Raw genomic sequence first — 23,950 nt, forward strand, 5'->3', positions numbered from 1 at the left:
ATTGTTTTATTTATCTAAATTTATTTGTTTTTCTACTCTGCAAAAAACAAAAAATCTCAAACAAGAAAAACACTGGTTCTTGTATTTATGTATAACATAAATGTGAAATATTTACTTTTATATATATAAAAGTATCTCTTGGAAATCACAAGAATCTAATTTTCTGGGGGGAAAGAACTGCTTTAAATATTATCTGGCATCCTTTTTACAAGCATAAGCATTTAATCTATCTTTTTTAAAAGCCCAATACAATTTCCCAAAGCCAAAGATGTTCTAAAATAGCTTGTTTTCTACAAATAGCTGTCTAAAAAATATTCATAAATAAATTATGATATTGAATTATAATTATTATAAATTATATAAATTATGTAAAACAGAAAAGAGGCAAATTCTTACATTTTAAAAGGAAACCGCTAATGTTTGACTTGAATGATTAATTGGTTATCAAACATGTTGTCTGTCTGTCTTTTCAGTTGTTTTAGAAGGAATTGTGAGAGTAAAAAGGATTTAATATACAAGGAAGCCTGGTCATGGTCTTGAAGTTTTCCATTTGATCAGTTCTTATTTGCACTCTGTATTACTGTATTACTGTCTATGAAAACTTTAAACGTGGCAGCACCTTTGTCCACCTGAGCAGTCAGTCACAAATTTGACGTCTGTCTTGTTATTTTTACAGCTACCCCACCGTTTCCTGGCACCTTACCTCCACTTTGACTCTGTTGTCTCCGTAACATAGGTGCTGCAGGTAGGCGGCGGCGTTGGCCTGGACGGAGGGGAAGTGATGCTGCAGCATGTAGATGACCTCCGGCAGCTCGGGGTCACGCCAAGCAAACTCCCTGGGGGGAAACAAAGAGAAAACTTTCCAAGACTTAAGCTTTTGGTCCAGACATACATGTTTCCCTCAAGATGAACTGCACCATCATCAGCATTTTAATTTGTCTAACACTTTAGTGTTAGACCAAATACTCTACCTGGAAAACTTCTGATTTTCTCCTCAGCCTCGGCTGTACTTTGTGTTGAGAGCTAATTAGCATTTTTTTTCATTTAGCATGCTAACACACCAGGCTAAACTAATGTTAACATGGTAAACATAATACATGATAAACATCAGCATGTTAGCATGCAGCACAGTCTTACAGCGCTGCTATCATGGTGTACTCTTTTGTTAGTATTTAATCAAATAAACCAAACATGTATCAGCATTTAATTTCCTAACAAGCAGCTTCACAAGAACTTAGCTTAATATAAAATACAGTCTAAAATCAGCAAAGTTACTATTTAATGTAGACAGTGTTTAATAAATGAATAAGCAAACAACACTGAAATGGACTAAGCATTGTACTTTTGGTACTTGACAGCTTTCAAAACACGATACTAAAGACAGGAGACATTATCACTGTATAAGATGTATGTAAATAATAATACATTTAAGCACAAACATGGATATGAATAAGGTTTCATTTCAAAGTGCTCTTTATTGATTTTAGTCATATCTTTGGTCAAATAACAGATAATTAATTTCTCAATGAAAGTTCAAAACATCTACATATCGTATGTCTGCATGTGTGTTTGTGTGTGACTACCTGGGGTCCTTATGGATGCTTTCGATTGACGGGGAGCGTGTGGCCACCCGGTCTATCAGTCCAGAGTGCCGGTGGGAGTAGACGGGCTCGCCGGAGACCCTGTAGGAGTCAACGTACAGAGCTGCAGTGCTCAACCCATAGCTGCTTCTTTGGTACGGCAGCGTGCTGCAGTGGCTTGTAGCCCGAGGGAGGGTCCCCATACCTGAGGAAAAGAAATGAGCATACGTAAGAAACACAGCATGATTTGGAAATACATTTAATCAAGGTTTTGTTTTCTTGGGGTTCAAGAAAGCAGCATCAAGATCAGAGGCAGTTCGTAGCTATCTAAGAGCAAAAGACATCCAAGGTCACATAAAACAGAAAGTACTATTGTGTTACTTAAGTGCTTAAACAGGCAGTAGATCATTTAAAAGCAGTGGGCTGTCTCACTGGCCAAACTCGTTTAACTCTTGGCTAAACGAAACTGAAATGGCTCCTCAGATCCTCCACTATCAAACTCTGCAGAGCTTTCAGCTTTAAATCATTCTGCAAAGGCTTCAATTAAGAAGCAGTGGAGTACATGAAAGATTTCAGCCTAATTAAGTTCTGACCTTGGGGGGCGATAATAACAACACTTCCTGTGCCTGTAAACTGTGATTTCTGCCACCGATTTAAGAGAAATAATCTCATGAGCAGATGTAAAACTGAGCCTGAAGCTTCTCAACCGGGATGCTGATGTGAAAATGAATTTGTTTGAGTAATTCGCTGCGATGATAATAAAGCAGCTAAAAGTCAAGTGAGGGAGGTACTTGAAATGTTTTGGAGGATAACTGTATTTCTGTTTTCACCGCACAACTCCTGCTTTGCCACTAGTACTTCTGTTAGTATTTATGCTAGTTTTACTGATATTGCTTCAAATAATCCACATTTTGGTACTTTGTTTGCTTTTTTGATTGGAACCAGTCTGAGGTCTGTTTTTAATAGAAGATGATGCTGGAAAGTATGGACCAATAATGACAATTTCACCAAATAAAATAATTTCAAAGTAAATGTCATAAAGTCTGTTTTTATTATTTAAATGATGTCTGATTTCTTAAAATAACCCCCTGCCATATGCACTGTTGTTTTAAAAAAAAAAAAAAAGACTCCTTTTAGCACATTTATTTCCAGGTTAAAAACTAAAATGTTAACTATTTTAAGGGGAAAATACCCACATGTGCTAACAGTTAACAGTTACTATATATTCATGTTAAATGAAACCTTTAGCTACTAGCTAATTTAGTCGTTAAGAAAACTTTTCTGCGGGTGCAGTACCAGTGTTTGTCCTGTAGAGGGAGCCCTGGGGGTCGTGGGTTGGGCTATGGAACAGGGGGCTGTGGAACGAGCGCTCATCGAAAACGGGAGTCATGTGGCAGTCTGGAGACGCTGCCCTCAGCTCTGGATCTATCTGCCCCGTCTGACCGGCGTATGAGCTGTGAAGCCCTGCAGGTGCACAAGTACATACTTAATCAAGTACACTTAATGACTTAATAATACAGGGAATCAATGTGATGTTTGTAGTAGGGGTGGGGGAAAAAATTGATATAGCATAGTATTGCGATATTTTCTGTGGCAATACTGTATCAATACACAGACGCCAAGTATCAATCTTTTATTATATAAATTGTACATTAGAATTTTACTTTTTGGGTACTATAATAATAAAATCAATTGCTTTTTCAGTCTGCTAGAAAAAGAGTTTTCATTTTGGGACACAATTGAAGTTGGAAAAAAGTAATAAATTGCAATATATCGCAATATGGTTAAAATCGTAATAATATTGTATCATGGGGCCTCTGGTGATTCCCACCCGTAGTTTATAGATGTTTGTGGTCATTATTGTTAAAGATTTAGGTATACTAATGTCAAATCAAATGAAAAACACTTAAAACCATTGATAAACATAAACATATTATTGCCAGATGTGACAAAATTAGGCTGTGTACATGGTGATCGGTGGCCTTGTGTCAGTCACTTTGCATTCTTGCAATTGATTTGTGCTTTCTAAATATATGGTGGCAAACCTACAAGCTACAATATTTTGTTAAACACTAAAAGACAGGGCACATCAATGTATTGCAAACACTGATTGGATAAGAATCAAAACAAGAATAACTTAAAAATACTTTAAATGGTAGTTTCTGTTTGTTCCTCTTATCATAATGACCAATAACAAACACAAGGGCTCTGTGTAATGCTATGTATGCTGAAATATATACAGTAGACATGTATCATGGTGGAAGTAGTAGAGAGCAACGCTTTTGGGTCAAAAGAAATAGAATAAAGATGCAAGAACACACAAGGCAAGAAGCTGTTCCGCAGCTATTTACAGTATGTTGTGATCCTGTTTAATTTTCATATTCTTATATATCTTTTACCATGTACAAAGAAAATTTCAGTCAAAGTAACTGAACTATAAAATGTTTGTATTGGCACATAAATGATCAAAACAATTTGCAGAATGAAGAAAAAGCAGTGTAATATCAGTAACCACTGAATAAAGCCTCTTTCTGCCTGTCATGGTCATATATAAATCACAACTCATCTCATTACTTAGCTCACATCTGTAGGTGAGGCTGTGCAAATCGAGATTGTACCAGACACTGTATTTCATAACGCCGACTCATCCGAAGTGTTGATAAAATGCATGAAGACACTGGTCATTCAGAATCTGCTGCAGGCGACGTCATCAGCAGCAGAGCAGAGGGTTATTCTATCCTCCAATCTCCAAGCAGATCAGTTCAAAGAGCGCTCCAATTATAAAGAGGCTTTAGGGCACGAGGGGGGGCAGCCTTGATGGATCAGTCCAACAACTGAAGCACACAATTTGCACTTAAGAGCTGCTAATGAAGGAGCTATTTGCTTCTTGCTTCTTTTTTGTTGATTTACATAAATTTTTTTGTGAATACGACTGAAAACTCCTTATCCATATCACAAAGAACATTCCTTTGGAAGAAAACATGTGTACTTGTGACACAATCTTGTTGAATCTAGACCTCAGAGTCTTTCTCAAGGGCTCTTCTGCAATGAAGGGCTCAAACTAAAACTGTGACCTTCGTTTTGAAGGATGCTTAAGCTACAAAATGACTGAAATTTGCCAGAAAGAAACATGAATCATGTTTCGAGTGGTAGAGGTTTGAATCAAACTCATTCACATTTAAAGCTGCAAGCAGCGTTGGGCGGGCCCTCGCACTTGTAAGCGCGTCCGCGTGTGAGCCGGCCGAGTTGCACATTCTGGAGCTCTGCCGGTGCGGCTGTGAATTTGCTACGCGGTTATGACGCCGCATGAAGGTGTTATATGTCACTTCCTGTGTCCCCTATGTGGAGCTACATAGCACTTGCCGCTATGAATATAAATCGGTATTGGTGTGTAGATGTCTGCGGGGTGGGAGAGTTATCAAGCACGTAAAGTTTGTTTCAGATGTGAGCATGTACACTGAACAATAATGTACCCAAACAATGAAATAAATTCCTTTTATATTTCCCTGCCTTGTTGTTTATGTGTACATACAGAGGAAGAATGTGAGAACAGCAAACATTTCATCGTTACTGTGTGTTAGAGCATGGGAGAACAGTGGATACTTTTAATACAGCCCACACCCCTAATACTGTGTAACTATAACAAGTAGAGAACAGAAGAAAAAGATGTTCTTTCTTTACAACTGTCTGCATAGCTTATTCATATTGTGTAATGAATGAAAATAAATAGGCCTACTAGGCTCCTCTCTACTTTGACATTTAAGATTAGCTTGTTTGATCCACCTTCATACACATGTGACATTACTGTACAACTTGAGAAAGGTGAGTTGTTTTCTGCTCCAGCCTGCCTAAAAGAAAAGCGTTTTTTGGGATTAAATGGACTTTATTAGCTGCTGCAGTGCAGGATGAACTCAGAATAGACCCATTTCTCACCTTATTATTCTAAATCATGCAACGAAGAAGAAGAAATGCATAATAAATCCTGCGACAAAATCTGTCCACAGCATGTAGTCTGATGAACAAGACTTGTGTTATAGCTGAAATGTTTAATTTTTTAAATTCATGTGGTCATAGTTGTCCACAACTCAAATCAGAATATAAGAAGAAATGTTTTATACCACCTCAAGAAGGCTTCCTATCAGAAAGGTAGGAAGGTATTTCAAATGTACAACTGCAGTACTTAAATCTAAGTAAAGTAATTTCCCTGACATTTTTGTGTTACTTTACTTTTAATAGACGCATGTAACAGGTTTTATACTTCCTGTGAGTATAATCCAATCAATCTTATTTTCATACTGTATATCCGTTGTGTAATTTGATAAATTGTGTTGTATGTCGTGCTCGCATCTCAGAGAAGACTCTGACTGCAACGTGCGTCTTTGTAAAGAGAGAAACGGACAGAAAAAGTCTCTAACTCTGCCTGTCAGCTCGCTCTGCTCCGTTAAAACTGAATTTACCATACAGAATTGAATACGAGTGCACTCCAGATTTAGCTGCAGCCAGCTGACCGTGTGCTTCTCCCTATACCGCAGTTCTGTGTCCATGCATGCAGCAAACTGAAAGCACTGTCTGTCGGAGCGTCTACGTGAAAAGAGAAGGAAGACATGGCTGGTAGTGTCTTCAGAGTTGTTAAACACCTCAGCGCACTGAAGGAAGCCATCTGACTGTGTGAGGGGCAAGATCGTTGATGTCTGCAGGCAGAGTAGGCCTAGAGCTCTCCTGTCTGACTGGTCCACCAATAGCAGAGAAGATGACCCCTTGAGACACAGCACCTCCTCATTTGCATAATGAGGCAGAAATGCATACAGAAATTTAAAAAGGACAGGAAGAAATAAAAGAGAAAGAAATTAATAAGGTAAATAATACAAAGGAAGAATAAAACAGACAAAAATATTAAAACACACACATAAATAAATACATTAAAAAAATTAGTAATAAATAAAGTTGAAGATTATAACGGAGAATAAATAAATAAGGTAATTATAACAAAGGTGAATAAGTAAAGGCACTAATTAAATATATACATTTATGTCTCCTTGTATAATTTAATTACTACCTACATTTATTTATTTACTTTATTTTTTTGTGTATTTAATTGGATGCTTATTTATTTATTGAGCATTTATTTATTTCTGTATTTATTTCTGACTGTGTCAGGATCGGTCCTCCATAGCGGGGTGGAGAGTTATCAAGCACGTAAAGTTTGGTTCAGATGTGAGCATGTACACTGAAGTTACAACAACTTCCTGTGTCATGGCGAAGACTTGATCTTTGACGCCACGCCACGGACACACCCATTGACGAAAACTCGCAAATAGCACAACTTTTCATCTTCAATGCCTTTAGAAGGCACAGCACAAATTTGAAGTCGGTCGGACTAAATCCCTAGGAGGAGTACGAAGTGTGTAAATCATCCAAAACTGGCCGTAAAATCCAAATTGGCCGACTTTCTGTTGGGTTTAGAGCATTGCTCCAAGAGGCTTTTTTGTGCGTCTGGACAAGATACACATACCACAGAAAATTCATGCACGTAGGTGAAACGTGCGGCGGGGGCTGCTTTGTTAAAAGTCACTTCCTGTTGCCAGCAGGTGACGCTATGACTGTGGGTGAATGTGAGCATGTACATGTGTTCAGGTGCGGGACTCTCATCCTACATGTACAGTTTGGTGCAGATGTGAGCATGTACACTGAAGTTACAACAACTTCCTGTGTCATGGCGAAGAGTTGATCTTTGACGCCACGCCACGGACACGCCCATTGACAAAAATTCACAGATAGCACAACTTTTCATCTTCAATGCCTTTAGAAGGCACAGCAGAAATTTGAGGTCGGTCGGACTAAATCCCTAGGAGGAGTTCGTTAAAGTACGAAGTGTGTAAATCATCCAAAATTTTACGTAAAATTCAAAATGGCCGACTTCCTGTTGGGTTTAGGCTATGGCTCCAAGAGACTTTTTTGTGCGTCTGGACAAGATACACGTACCACAGAAAATTCGTGCACGTAGGTGAAACGTGCGGCGGGGGCTGCTTCGTTAAAAGTCAATAGGGACCTCAAGTTTGCATTCTACTACATGGCAAAATTTGCACAGTACATAGACTTATTGATTACTTTTAGCTAACTATTTCAAATGTTTCAACCATTTATCCACAACTTTTAGTTTTTTCACCATTTAGCTATCAAGTAACACAAAGTTTAAGCTAGCTAACTATTTCAACCATTTATTCATTACTTTTTGCTATATTGCAACCTGTTATCTTCTACTTTTAGCTAACTGTTTCAAATGTTTAGTCATTACCAGAGCTGCCAACTCTCACGCATTGAATATGAGACTCATACACAATTGACACTTTTCACACCCTCTCACACCACACATCAATTTTCTCCCCCAGTAAAAACAACTTGTGTAACTGATGACCTTGCAATTGGTAACGTGACTGCCAGTGTTGGCATAGAAAAAAAAAAACTTTAACTGTCTCACTACTCCAGGATGCTTCCCACTGAAGCGGCTGTGAGCTGCACATTATCGACGGTGCTGAAGTTAATATTTAGGGCCCGAGCACGACCGTGTGAGGTCCCTATTGAATTTGCTCGGATTATATATTTATTTATTAGGGCCCGAGCACGACCGTGCGAGGTCCCTATTGAATTTGCTCGGATTATATATATTTTTTTATTTTTTTAAAATTTTTTCTGCAAAGTAGGCTCAACTGACATGGCCTAAACATTCTCGAAAACTCACCAAAATTTGCAAACATGTCAGAACCGGTGAAAAATTTCGTATTCTACAAGTTTCGCACATGGGCGTTGCAAAATGACTCGCTAGCGCCACCTAGAAAATTGGAAAAAATTAGCCCCTCGTTCACGTTCAACCTACATGTACGAAATTTTCTGGGGACATGTATCATATCAAGACGCACAAAAAAGCCTCAAGAACCCATAGCCTAAAGTCAACAGGAAGTCGGCCATTTTGAATTTTACGGCCATTTTTGGATGATTTACACACTTCGTACTTTAACGAACTCCTCCTAGGGATTTAGTCGGATCGACGTCAAATTTCTGCTGTGCCTTCTAAAGGCATTGACGATGAAAAGTTGTGCTATTTGCGCGTTTTCGTCAATGGGCGTGTCCGTGGCGTCGATGATTCGCTATGAAACAGGAAGTTGTTGTAACTTCAGTGTACATGCTCACATCTGGACCAAACTGTACATCTAGGATGAGAGTCCCGCCCTGAACACATGTACATGCCGACATTCACCCACAGTCATAGCGCCACCTGCTGGCAATAGAAAGTGACCTTTAACGAAGCAGCCCCCGCCGCATGTTTCACCTACGTGCACGAATTTTCTGTGGTACGTGTATCTTGTCCAGACGCACAAAAAAGTCTCTTGGAGCCATAGCCTAAAAACAGGAAGTCGGCCATTTTGAATTTTACGTCAAATTTTGGATGATTTACACACTTCGTACTTTAACGAACTCCTCCTAGGGATTTAGTCCGACCGACCTCAAATTTCTGCTGTGCCTTCTAAAGGCATTGAAGATGAAAAGTTGTGCTATTTGCAAGTTTTCGTCAATGGGCGTGTCCGTGGCGTGGCGTCAAAGATCAACTCTTCGCCATGACACGGAAGTTGTCGTAACTTCAGTGTACATGCTCACATCTGGACCAAACTGTACATGTAGGATGAGAGTCCCGCCCTGAACACATGTACATGCTGACATTCACCCACAGTCATAGCGCCACCTGCTGGCAACAGGAAGTGACTTTTAACGAAGCAGCCCCCGCCGCACGTTTCACCTACGTGCACGAATTTTCTGTGGTACGTGTATCTTGTCCAGACGCACAAAAAAGCCTCTTGGAGCGATGCCCTAAACCCAACAGGAAGTCGGCCATTTTGAATTTTACGTCAAATTTTGGATGATTTACACACTTCGTACTTTAACGAACTCCTCCTAGGGATTTAGTCCGACCGACCTCAAATTTGTGCTGTGCCTTCTAAAGGCATTGAAGATGAAAAGTTGTGCTATTTGCAAGTTTTCGTCAATGGGCGTGTCCGTGGCGTGGCGTCAAAGATCAACTCTTCGCCATGACACGGAAGTTGTCGTAACTTCAGTGTACATGCTCACATCTGGACCAAACTGTACATGTAGGATGAGAGTCCCGCCCTGAACACATGTACATGCTGACATTCACCCACAGTCATAGCGCCACCTGCTGGCAACAGGAAGTGACTTTTAACGAAGCAGCCCCCGCCGCACGTTTCACCTACGTGCACGAATTTTCTGTGGTACGTGTATCTTGTCCAGACGCACAAAAAAGCCTCTTGGAGCGATGCCCTAAAATCAACAGGAAGTCGGCCATTTTGAATTTTACGTCAAATTTTGGATGATTTACACACTTCGTACTTTAACGAACTCCTCCTAGGGATTTAGTCCGACCGACTTCAAATTTGTGCTGTGCCTTCTAAAGGCATTGAAGATGAAAAGTTGTGCTATTTGCGAGTTTTCGTCAATGGCGTGTCCGTGGCGTGGCGTCAAAGATCAAGTCTTCGCCATGACACAGGAAGTTGTTGTAACTTCAGTGTATATGCTCACATCTGCACCAAACTGTACATGTAGGATGAGAGTCCGCCCTGAACACATGTACATGCTCACATTCACCCACAGTCATAGCGCCACCTGCTGGCAACAGGAAGTGACTTTTAACGAAGCAGCCCCGCCGCACGTTTCACCTACGTGCACGAATTTTCTGTGGTACGTGTATCTTGTCCAGACGCACAAAAAAGTCTCTTGGAGCGATGCCCTAAAACCAACAGGAAGTCGGCCATTTTGAATTTTACGTCAATTTTGGATGATTTACACACTTCGTACTTTAACGAACTCCTCCTAGGGATTTAGTCCGACCGACTTCAAATTTGTGCTGTGCCTTCTAAAGGCATTGAAGATGAAAAGTTGTGCTATTTGCGAGTTTTCGTCAATGGTGTGTCCGTGGCGTGGCGTCAGAGATCAAGTCTTCGCCATGACACAGGAAGTTGTTGTAACTTACGTGTACATGCTCACATCTGAACCAAACTTACATGCTTGATAACTCAAGGGGTCATCTTCTCTGCTATTGGTGGACCAGTCAGACAGGAGAGCTCTACTCTGCCTGCAGACATCAACGATCTTGCCCCTCACACAGTCAGATGGCTTCCTTCAGTGCACTGAGGTGTTTAACAACTCTGAAGACAATACTACCAGCAATGTCTTCCTTCTCTTTTCATGTAGACGCTCCGACAGACAGTGCTTTCAGTTTGCTGCATGCATGGACACAGAACTGCGGTATAGGGAGAAGCACACGGTCAGCTGGCTGCAGCTAAATCTGGAGTGCACTCGTATTCAATTCTGTATGGTAAATTCAGTTTTAACGGAGCAGAGCGAGCTGACAGGCAGAGTTAGAGACTTTTTCTGTCCGTTTCTCTCTTTACAAAGACGCATGTTGCAGTCAGAGTCTTCTCTGAGATGCGAGCACGACATACAACACAATTTATCAAATTACACATCGGATATACAGTATGAAAATAAGATTGATTGGATTATACTCACAGGAAGTATAAAACCTGTTACATGCGTCTATTAAAAGTAAAGTAACACAAAAATGTCAGGGAAATTACTTTACTTAGATTTCAGTACTGCAGTTGTACATTTGAAATACCTTCCTACCTTTCTGATAGGAAGCCTTCTTGAGGTGGTATAAAACATTTCTTCTTATATTCTGATTTGAGTTGTGGACAACTATGACCACATGAATTAAAAAAATTAAACATTTCACTGCCCAAGTCAGTATAACACAAGTCTTGTTCATTAGACTACATGCTGTACAGTATTTGTGGACAGATTTTGTCCCAGGATTTATTATGCATTTCTTCTTCTTCGTTGCATGATTTAGAATAATAAGGTGAGAAATGGGTCTATTCTGAGTTCATCCTGCACTGCAGCAGCTAATAAAGTCCATTTAATCCCAAAAACGCTTTTCTTTTAGGCAGGCTGGAGCAGAAAACAACTCACCTTTCTCAAGTTGTACAGTAATGTCACATGTGTATGAAGGTGGATCAAACAAGCTAATCTTAAATGTCAAAGTAGAGAGGAGCCTAGTAGGCCTATTTATTTTCATTCATTACACAATATGAATAAGCTATGCAGACAGTTGTAAAGAAAAACATCTTTTTCTTCTGTTCTCTACTTGTTATAGTTACACAGTATTAGGGGTGTGGGCTGTATTAAAAGTATCCACTGTTCTCCCATGCTCTAACACACAGTAACGATGAAATGTGTGCTGTTCTCACATTCTTCCTCTGTATGTACACATAAACAACAAGGCAGGAAATATAAAAGGAATTTATTTTATTGTTTGGGTACATTATTGTTCAGTGTACATGCTCACATCTGAAACAAACTTTACGTGCTTGATAACTCTCCCACCCCGCAGACATCTACACGTCAATACCGATTTATATTCATAGCGGCAAGTGCTATGTAGCTCCACATAGGGGCCACAGGAAGTGACATATAACACCTTCATGTGGCGTCACAACCGCGTAGCAAATTCACAGCCGCACCGGCAGAGCTCCAGAATATGCAACTCGGCCGGCTCACGCGCGGACACGCTTACAAGTGCGAGGGCCCGCCCAACGCTGCTTGCAGCTTTAATTAGGGCCCGAGCACGACCGTGCGAGGTCCCTATTGAATTTGCTCAGATTATATATATTTAGGGCCCGAGCACGACCGTGCGAGGTCCCTATTGAATTTGCTCGGATTATTTATTTTTTTATTTTTTTTTTTTTTTTTTTTCTGCAAAGTAGGCCCAAATGACATGGCCTAAACATACTCGAAAACTCACCAAAATTTGCAAACATGTCAGAACCGGTGAAAAATTTCGTATTCTACAAGTTTCGCACATGGGCGTGGCAAAATGACTCGCTAGCGCCACCTAGAAAATTGGAAAAGATTAGCCCCTCGTTTAAGTTCAACCTACATGTACGAAATTTTCTGGGGACATGTATCGTATCAAGACGCACAAAAAAGCCTCAAGAACCCATAGCCTAAAGTAAACAGGAAGTCGGCCATTTTGAATTTTATGGCCATTTTTGGATGATTTACACACTTCGTACTTTAACGAACTCCTCCTAGGGATTTAGTCCGACCGACCTCAAATTTCTGCTGTGCCTTCTAAAGGCATTGAAGATGAAAAGTTGTGCTATTTGCGAGTTTTCGTCAATGGGCGTGTCCGTGGCGTGGCGTCAAAGATCAGCTCTTCGCCATGACACGGAAGTTGTCGTAACTTCAGTGTACATGCTCACATCTGCACCAAACTGTACATGTAGGATGAGAGTCCCGCCCTGAACACATGTACATGCTGACATTCACCCACAGTCATAGCGCCACCTGCTGGCAACAGGAAGTGACATTTAACGAAGCAGCCCCCGCCGCACGTTTCACCTACGTGCACGAATTTTCTGTGGTACGTGTATCTTGTCCAGACGCACAAAAAAGCCTCTTGGAGCGATGCCTAAAACCAACAGGAAGTCGGCCATTTTGAATTTTACGTCAAATTTTGGATGATTTACACACTTCGTACTTTAACGAACTCCTCCTAGGGATTTAGTCCGACCGACCTCAAATTTCTGCTGTGCCTTCTAAAGGCATTGAAGATGAAAAGTTGTGCTATTTGCGAGTTTTCGTCAATGGGCGTGTCCGTGGCGTGGCGTCAAAGATCAGCTCTTCGCCATGACACGGAAGTTGTCGTAACTTCAGTGTACATGCTCACATCTGCACCAAACTGTACATGTAGGATGAGAGTCCCGCCCTGAACACATGTACATGCTGACATTCACCCACAGTCATAGCGCCACCTGCTGGCAACAGGAAGTGACATTTAACGAAGCAGCCCCCGCCGCACGTTTCACCTACGTGCACGAATTTCTGTGGTACGTGTATCTGTCCAGACGCACAAAAAAGCCTCTTGGAGCGATGCCCTAAAACAACAGGAAGTCGGCCATTTTGAATTTTACGTCAAATTTTGGATGATTTACACACTTCGTACTTTAACGAACTCCTCCTAGGGATTTAGTCCGACCGACCTCAAATTTTGCTGTGCCTTCTAAAGGCATTGAGATGAAAAGTTGTGCTATTTGCGAGTTTTCGTCAATGGGCGTGTCCGTGGCGTGGTGTCAAAGATCATCTTCGCCATGACACGGAAGTTGTCGTAACTTCAGTGTACATGCTCACATCTGCACCAAACTGTACAGTAGGATGAGAGTCCCGCCCTGAACACATGTACATGCTGACATTCACCCACAGTCATAGCGCCACCTGCTGGCAACAGGAAGTGACTTTAACGAAGCAGCCCCCGCCGCACGTTTCACCTACGTGCACGAATTTTCTGTGGTACGTGTATCTTGTCCAGAGCACAAAAAAGCCTCTTGGAGCGATGCCCTAAAACCAACAGGAAGTCGGCCATTTTGAATTTTACGTCAAATTTTGGATGATTTACACACTTTACTTTAACGAACTCCTCCTAGGGATTTAGTCCGACCGACCTCAAATTTCTGCTGTGCCTTCTAAAGGCATTGAAGATGAAAAGTTGTGCTATTTGCGAGTTTTCGTCAATGGGCGTGTCCGTGGCGTGGCGTCAAAGATCAAGTCTTCGCCATGACACAGGAAGTTGTTGTAACTTCAGTGTACATGCTCACATCTGGACCAAACTGTACATGTAGGATGAGAGTCCCCCTGAACACATGTACATGCCGACATTCACCCACAGTCATAGCGCCACCTGCTGGCAACAGGAAGTGACTTTAACGAAGCAGCCCCCGCCGCACGTTTCACCTACGTGCACAATTTTCTGTGGTACGTGTATCTTGTCCAGACGCACAAAAAAGTCTCTTGGAGCCATAGCCTAAACCCAACAGGAAGTCGGCCATTTTGAATTTTACGTCAATTTTGGATGATTTACACACTTCGTACTTTAACGAACTCCTCCTAGGGATTTAGTCCGACCGACCTCAAATTTCTGCTGTGCCTTCTAAAGGCATTGAAGATGAAAAGTTGTGCTATTTGCAAGTTTTCGTCAATGGGCGTGTCCGTGGCGTGGCGTCAAAGATCAACTCTTCGCCATGACACGGAAGTTGTCGTAACTTCAGTGTACATGCTCACATCTGCACCAAACTGTACATGTAGGATGAGAGTCCCGCCCTGAACACATGTACATGCTGACATTCACCCACAGTCATAGCGCCACCTGCTGGCAACAGGAAGTGACTTTTAACGAAGCAGCCCCCGCCGCACGTTTCACCTACGTGCACGAATTTTCTGTGGTACGTGTATCTTGTCCAGACGCACAAAAAAGTCTCTTGGAGCGATGCCCTAAAACCAACAGGAAGTCGGCCATTTTGAATTTTACGTCAAATTTTGGATGATTTACACACTTCGTACTTTAACGAACTCCTCCTAGGGATTTAGTCCGACCGACTTCAAATTTGTGCTGTGCCTTCTAAAGGCATTGAAGATGAAAAGTTGTGCTATTTGCGAGTTTTCGTCAATGGGTGTGTCCGTGGCGTGGCGTCAGAGATCAAGTCTTCGCCATGACACAGGAAGTTGTTGTAACTTACGTGTACATGCTCACATCTGAACCAAACTTTACGTGCTTGATAACTCAAGGGGTCATCTTCTCTGCTATTGGTGGACCAGTCAGACAGGAGAGCTCTACTCTGCCTGCAGACATCAACGATCTTGCCCCTCACACAGTCAGATGGCTTCCTTCAGTGCGCTGAGGTGTTTAACAACTCTGAAGACAATACTACCAGCAATGTCTTCCTTCTCTTTTCACGTAGACGCTCCGACAGACAGTGCTTTCAGTTTGCTGCATGCATGGACACAGAACTGCGGTATAGGAGAAGCACACGGTCAGCTGGCTGCAGCTAAATCTGGAGTGCACTCGTATTCAATTCTGTATGGTAAATTCAGTTTTAACGGAGCAGAGCGAGCTGACAGGCAGAGTTAGAGACTTTTTCTGTCCGTTTCTCTTTACAAAGACGCATGTTGCAGTCAGAGTCTTCTCTGAGATGCGAGCACACATACAACACAATTTATCAAATTACACAACGGATATACAGTATGAAAATAAGATTGATTGGATTATACTCACAGGAAGTATAAAACCTGTTACATGCGTAGATTTAAGTACTGCAGTTGTACATTTGAAATACCTTCCTACCTTTCTGATAGGAAGCCTTCTTGAAGTGGTATAAAACATTTCTTCTTATATTCTGATTTGAGTTGTGGACAACTATGACCACATGAATTAAAAAATTAAACATTTCACTGCCCAAGTCAGCTATAACACAAGTCTTGTTCATCAGACTACATGCTGTACAGTATTTGTGGACAGATTTTGTCCCAGGATTTATTATGCATTTCTTCTTCTTCGTTGCATGATTTAGAATAATAAGGTGAGAAATGGGTCTATTCTGAGTTCATCCTGCACTGCAGCAGCTAATAAAGTCCATTTAATCCCAAAAACGCTTTTCTTTTAGGCAGGCTGGAGCAGAAAACAACTCACCTTTCTCAAGTTGTACAGTAATGTCACATGTGTATGAAGGTGGATCAAACAAGCTAATCTTAAATGTCAAAGTAGAGAGGAGCCTAGTAGGCCTATTTATTTTCATTCATTACACAATATGAATAAGCTATGCAGACAGTTGTAAAGAAAGAACATCTTTTTCTTCTGTTCTCTACTTGTTATAGTTACACAGTATTAGGGGTGTGGGCTGTATTAAAAGTATCCACTGTTCTCCCATGCTCTAACACACAGTAACGATGAAATGTGTGCTGTTCTCACATTCTTCCTCTGTATGTACACATAAACAACAAGGCAGGGAAATATAAAAGGAATTTATTTTATTGTTTGGGTACATTATTGTTCAGTGTACATGTCACATCTGAAACAAACTTTACGTGCTTGATAACTCTCCCACCCCGCAGACATCTACACGCCAATACCGATTTATATTCATAGCGGCAAGTGCTATGTAGCTCCACATAGGGGACACAGGAAGTGACATATAGCACCTTCATGCGGCGTCGGAACCGCGTAAAATTCACAGCCGCACCGGCAGAGCTCCAGAATATGCAACTCGGCCGGTTCACGCGCGGACGCGCTACAAGTGCGAGGGCCCGCCCAACGCTGCTTGCAGCTTTAATTTTTTTTTTTTTTTTTTTTTTTTCTGCAAAGTAGGCCCAAATGACATGGCCTAAACATACTCGAAAACTCACCAAAATTTGCAAACATGTCAGAACCGGTGAAAAATTTCGTATTCTACAAGTTTCGCACATGGGCGTGGCAAAATGACTCGCTAGCGCCACCTAGAAAATTGGAAATGATTAGCCCCTCGTTCACGTTCAACCTACATGTACGAAATTTTCTGGGGACATGTATCGTATCAAGACGCACAAAAAAGCCTCAAGAACCCATAGCCTAAAGTCAACAGGAAGTCGGCCATTTTGAATTTTATGGCCATTTTTGGATGATTTACACACTTCGTACTTTAACGAACTCCTCCTAGGGATTTAGTCGGATCGACGTCAAATTTCTGCTGTGCCTTCTAAAGGCATTGACGATGAAAAGTTGTGCTATTTGCGCGTTTTCGTCAATGGGCGTGTCCGTGGCGTCGATGATTCGCAATGAAACAGGAAGTTGTTGTAACTTCAGTGTACATGCTCACATCTGGACCAAACTGTACATGTAGGATGAGAGTCCCGCCCTGAACACATGTACATGCCGACATTCACCCACAGTCATAGCGCCACCTGCTGGCAACAGAAAGTGACCTTTAACGAAGCAGCCCCCGCCGCACGTTTCACCTACGTGCACGAATTTTCTGTGGTACGTGTATCTTGTCCAGACGCACAAAAAAGTCTCTTGGAGCCATAGCCTAAACCCAACAGGAAGTCGGCCATTTTGAATTTTACGTCAAATTTTGGATGATTTACACACTTCGTACTTTAACGAACTCCTCCTAGGGATTTAGTCCGACCGACCTCAAATTTTGCTGTGCCTTCTAAAGGCATTGAAGATGAAAAGTTGTGCTATTTGCAAGTTTTCGTCAATGGGCGTGTCCGTGGCGTGGCGTCAAAGATCAGCTCTTCGCCATGACACGGAAGTTGTCGTAACTTCAGTGTACATGCTCACATCTGGACCAAACTGTACATGTAGGATGAGAGTCCCGCCCTGAACACATGTACATGCTGACATTCACCCACAGTCATAGCGCCACCTGCTGGCAACAGGAAGTGACTTTTAACGAAGCAGCCCCCGCCGCACGTTTCACCTACGTGCACGAATTTTCTGTGGTACGTGTATCTTGTCCAGACGCACAAAAAAGCTCTTGGAGCCATAGCCTAAACCCAACAGGAAGTCGGCCATTTTGAATTTTACGTCAAATTTTGGATGATTTACACACTTCGTACTTTAACGAACTCCTCCTAGGGATTTAGTCCGACCGACCTCAAATTTGTGCTGTGCCTTCTAAAGGCATTGAAGATGAAAAGTTGTGCTATTTGCAAGTTTTCGTCAATGGGCGTGTCCGTGGCGTGGCGTCAAAGATCAGCTCTTCGCCATGACACGGAAGTTGTCGTAACTTCAGTGTACATGCTCACATCTGGACCAAACTGTACATGTAGGATGAGAGTCCCTGCACATGTACATGCTGACATTCACAGACAGTCATAGCGCCACCTGCTGGCAACAGGAAGTGACTTTTAACGAAGCAGCCCCCGCCGCACGTTTACCTACGTGCACGAATTTTCTGTGGTACGTGTATCTTGTCCAGACGCACAAAAAAGCCTCTTGGAGCGATGCCCTAAAATCAACAGGAAGTCGGCCATTTTGAATTTTACGTCAAATTTTGGATGATTTACACACTTCGTACTTTAACGAACTCCTCCTAGGGATTTAGTCCGACCGACTTCAAATTTGTGCTGTGCCTTCTAAAGGCATTGAAGATGAAAAGTTGTGCTATTTGCGAGTTTTCGTCAATGGGTGTGTCCGTGGCGTGGCGTCAGAGATCAAGTCTTCGCCATGACACAGGAAGTTGTTGTAACTTCAGTGTACATGCTCACATCTGAACCAAACTTTACGTGCTTGATAACTCTCCCACCCCGTATGGAGGACCGATCCTGACACAGTCAGAAATAAATACAGAAATAAATAAATGCTCAATAAATAAATAAGCATCCAATTAAATACACAAAAAAATAAAGTAAATAAATAAATGTAGGTAGTAATTAAATTATACAAGGAGACATAAATGTATATTTTAATTAGTGCCTTTACTTATTCACCTTTGTTATAATTACCTTATTTGTTTATTCAACTTTATTTATTACTAATTTTTAATGTATTTATTTATGTGTGTGTTTTAATATTTTTGTCTGTTTTATTCTTCCTTTGTATTTATTTACCTTATTTATTTTCACCCATGGTATTTATTTCTGCCTGTCTTTTTTAAATTTTTGTATGCATTTCTGCCTCATTATGCAAATGAGGAGGGGCTGTGTCTCAAGGGGTCATCTTCTCTGCTATTGGTGGACCAGTCAGACAGGAGAGCTCCTACTCTGCCTGCAGACATCAACGATCTTGCCCCTCACACAGTCAGATGGCTTCCTTCAGTGCGCTGAGGTGTTTAACAACTCTGAAGACAATACTACCAGCAATGTCTTCCTTCTCTTTTCACGTAGACGCTCCGACAGACAGTGCTTTCAGTTTGCTGCATGCATGGACACAGAACTGCGGTATAGGGAGAAGCACACGGTCAGCTGGCTGCAGCTAAATCTGGAGTGCACTCGTATTCAATTCTGTATGGTAAATTCAGTTTTAACGGAGCAGAGCGAGCTGACAGGCAGAGTTAGAGACTTTTTCTGTCCGTTTCTCTCTTTACAAAGACGCATGTCAGAGTCTTCTCTGAAGAGGGCAATGAAGTCTCAGTAGTACCCGATGCGAGCACCACATACAACACAATTTATCAAATTACACAACGGATATACAGTATGAAAATAAGATTGATTGGATTATACTCACAGGAAGTATAAAACCTGTTACATGCGTAACACAGTAATGTCAGGGAAATTACTTTACTTAGATTAAGTACTGCAGTTGTACATTTGAAATACCTTCCTACCTTTCTGATAGGAAGCCTTCTTGAGGTGGTATAAAACATTTCTTCTTATATTCTGATTTGAGTTGTGGACAACTATGACCACATGAATTAAAAAAATTAAACATTTCACTGCCCAAGTCAGCTATAACACAAGTCTTGTTCATCAGACTACATGCTGTACAGTATTTGTGGACAGATTTTGTCCCAGGATTTATTATGCATTTCTTCTTCTTCGTTGCATGATTTAGAATAATAAGGTGAGAAATGGGTCTATTCTGAGTTCATCCTGCACTGCAGCAGCTAATAAAGTCCATTTAATCCCAAAAACGCTTTTCTTTTAGGCAGGCTGGAGCAGAAAACAACTCACCTTTCTCAAGTTGTACAGTAATGTCACATGTGTATGAAGGTGGATCAAACAAGCTAATCTTAAATGTCAAAGTAGAGAGGAGCCTAGTAGGCCTATTTATTTTCATTCATTACACAATATGAATAAGCTATGCAGACAGTTGTAAAGAAAGAACATCTTTTTCTTCTGTTCTCTACTTGTTATAGTTACACAGTATTAGGGGTGTGGGCTGTATTAAAAGTATCCACTGTTCTCCCATGCTCTAACACACAGTAACGATGAAATGTGTGCTGTTCTCACATTCTTCCTCTGTATGTACACATAAACAACAAGGCAGGGAAATATAAAAGGAATTTATTTTATTGTTTGGGTACATTATTGTTCAGTGTACATGCTCACATCTGAAACAAACTTTACGTGCTTGATAACTCTCCCACCCCGCAGACATCTACACGTCAATACCGATTTATATTCATAGCGGCAAGTGCTATGTAGCTCCACATAGGGGACACAGGAAGTGACATATAACACCTTCATGCGGCGTCGGAACCGCGTAGGAAATTCACAGCCGCACCGGCAGAGCTCCAGAATATGCAACTCGGCCGGCTCACGCGCGGACGCGCTTACAAGTGCGAGGGCCCGCCCAACGCTGCTTGCAGCTTTAATTATTTTTTATTTTTTTTTTTTTTTCTGCAAAGTAGGCCCAAATGACATGGCCTAAACATACTCGAAAACTCACCAAAATTTGCAAACATGTCAGAACCGGTGAAAAATTTCGTATTCTACAAGTTTCGCACATGGGCGTGGCAAAATGACTCGCTAGCGCCACCTAGAAAATTGGAAAAGATTAGCCCCTCGTTCACGTTCAACCTACATGTACGAAATTTTCTGGGGACATGTATCATATCAAGACGCACAAAAAAGCCTCAAGAACCCATAGCCTAAAGTCAACAGGAAGTCGGCCATTTTGAATTTTACGGCCATTTTTGGATGATTTACACACTTCGTACTTTAACGAACTCCTCCTAGGGATTTAGTCGGATCGACGTCAAATTTCTGCTGTGCCTTCTAAAGGCATTGACGATGAAAAGTTGTGCTATTTGCGCGTTTTCGTCAATGGGCGTGTCCGTGGCGTCGATGATTCGCTATGAAACAGGAAGTTGTTGTAACTTCAGTGTACATGCTCACATCTGGACCAAACTGTACATGTAGGATGAGAGTCCCGCCCTGAACACATGTACATGCCGACATTCACCCACAGTCATAGCGCCACCTGCTGGCAACAGAAAGTGACCTTTAACGAAGCAGCCCCCGCCGCACGTTTCACCTACGTGCACGAATTTTCTGTGGTACGTGTATCTTGTCCAGACGCACAAAAAAGTCTCTTGGAGCCATAGCCTAAACCCAACAGGAAGTCGGCCATTTTGAATTTTACGTCAAATTTTGGATGATTTACACACTTCGTACTTTAACGAACTCCTCCTAGGGATTTAGTCCGACCGACCTCAAATTTCTGCTGTGCCTTCTAAAGGCATTGAAGATGAAAAGTTGTGCTATTTGCAAGTTTTCGTCAATGGGCGTGTCCGTGGCGTGGCGTCAAAGATCAACTCTTCGCCATGACACAGGAAGTTGTTGTAACTTCAGTGTACATGCTCACATCTGGACCAAACTGTACATGTAGGATGAGAGTCCCGCCCTGAACACATGTACATGCTGACATTCACCCACAGTCATAGCGCCACCTGCTGGCAACAGGAAGTGACTTTTAACGAAGCAGCCCCCGCCGCATGTTTCACCTACGTGCACGAATTTTCTGTGGTACGTGTATCTTGTCCAGACGCATAAAAAAGCCTCTTGGAGCGATGCCCTGCAATCAACAGGAAGTCGGCCATTTTGAATTTTACGTCAAATTTTGGATGATTTACACACTTCGTACTTTAACGAACTCCTCCTAGGGATTTAGTCGGATCGACGTCAAATTTCTGCTGTGCCTTCTAAAGGCATTGACGATGAAAAGTTGTGCTATTTGCGCGTTTTCGTCAATGGGCGTGTCCGTGGCATCGATGATTCGCTATGAAACAGGAAGTTGTAACTTACGTGTACATGCTCACATCTGAACCAAACTTTACGTGCTTGATAACTCAAGGGGTCATCTTCTCTGCTATTGGTGGACCAGTCAGACAGGAGAGCTCCTACTCTGCCTGCAGACATCAACGATCTTGCCCCTCACAAAGTCAGATGGCTTCCTTCAGTGCACTGAGGTGTTTAACAACTCTGAAGACAATACTACCAGCAATGTATTCCTTCTCTTTTCATGTAGACGCTCCAACAGACAGTGCTTTCAGTTTGCTGCATGCATGGACACAGAACTGCAGTATAGGGAGAAGCACACGGTCAGCTGGCTGCAGCTAAATCTGGAGTGCACTCGTATTCAATTCTGTATGGTAAATTCAGTTTTAACGGAGCAGAGCGAGCTGACAGGCAGAGTTAGAGACTTTTTCTGTCCGTTTCTCTCTTTACAAAGACGTATGTTGCAGTCAGAGTCTTCTCTGAGATGCGAGTACGACATACAACACAATTTATCAAATTACACATCGGATATACAGTATGAAAATAAGATTGATTGGATTATACTCACAGGAAGTATAAAACCTGTTACATGCGTCTATTAAAAGTAAAGTAACACAAAAATGTCAGGGAAATTACTTTACTTAGATTTCAGGACTGCAGTTGTACATTTGAAATACCTTCCTACCTTTCTGATAGGAAGCCTTCTTGAGGTGGTATAAAACATTTCTTCTTATATTCTGATTTGAGTTGTGGACAACTATGACCACATGAATTAAAAAAATTAAACATTTCACTGCCCAAGTCATCTATAACACAAGTCTTGTTCATTAGATTACATGCTGTACAGTATTTGTGGACAGATTTTGTCCCAGGATTTATTATGCATTTCTTCTTCTTTGTTGCATGATTTAGAATAATAAGGTGAGAAATGGGTCTATTCTGAGTTCATCCTGCACTGCAGCAGCTAATAAAGTCCATTTAATCCCAAAAACGCTTTTCTTTTAGGCAGGCTGGAGCAGAAAACAACTCACCTTTCTCAAGTTGTACAGTAATGTCACATGTGTATGAAGGTGGATCAAACAAGCTAATCTTAAATGTCAAAGTAGAGAGGAGCCTAGTAGGCCTATTTATTTTCATTCATTACACAATATGAATAAGCTATGCAGACAGTTGTAAAGAAAGAACATCTTTTTCTACTGTTCTCTACTTGTTATAGTTACACAGTATTAGGGGTGTGGGCTGTATTAAAAGTATCCACTGTTCTCCCATGCTCTAACACACAGTAACGATGAAATGTGTGCTGTTCTCACATTCTTCCTCTGTATGTACACATAAACAACAAGGCAGAGAAATATAAAAGGAATTTATTTTATTGTTTGGGTACATTATTGTTCAGTGTACATGCTCACATCTGAAACAAACTTTACGTGCTTGATAACTCTTCCACCCCGCAGACATCTACACGTCAATACCGATTTATATTCATAGCGGCAAGTGCTATGTAGCTCCACATAGGGGCCACAGGAAGTGACATATAACACCTTCATGCGGCGTCACAACCGCGTAGCAAATTCACAGCCGCACCGGCAGAGCTCCAGAATATGCAACTCGGCCGGCTCACGCGCGGACGCGCTTACAAGTGCGAGGGCCCGCCCAACGCTGCTTGCAGCTTTAATTGTGTTTACAGTTACTTTCTCCTTGTTTTGTCCAATACGGTCCTAAACGGTCCTGTGTCAGATGGTCTGAAGGGGAGCAAAGGGGAGAGA

At 41.6% G+C, this 23,950-nt stretch overlaps 1 protein-coding gene across 1 annotated transcript in view; it reads right to left on the bottom strand.

Moving 5' to 3' along the window:
• The window catches only part of LOC119905302 (plakophilin-4-like), a 113,105-nt gene that overhangs the window by 39,243 nt on the left and 49,912 nt on the right, over positions 1-23,950 (bottom strand). The window contains exons 8-10 of the mRNA XM_038722170.1: positions 2,877-3,044; positions 1,584-1,785; positions 704-836 (exon numbers count right to left, since the gene is read on the bottom strand). Coding sequence (XP_038578098.1) covers positions 704-836; positions 1,584-1,785; positions 2,877-3,044 — 503 coding nt within the window. The remainder of the gene's footprint in view (positions 1-703; positions 837-1,583; positions 1,786-2,876; positions 3,045-23,950) is intronic.

Source organism: Micropterus salmoides, unplaced genomic scaffold (assembly GCF_014851395.1).
Source record: "Micropterus salmoides isolate LMB-PRFRI ecotype aquatic unplaced genomic scaffold, ASM1485139v1 Ms_hic_scaffold_1, whole genome shotgun sequence".
Lineage (NCBI taxonomy): Eukaryota > Metazoa > Chordata > Actinopteri > Centrarchiformes > Centrarchidae > Micropterus > Micropterus salmoides.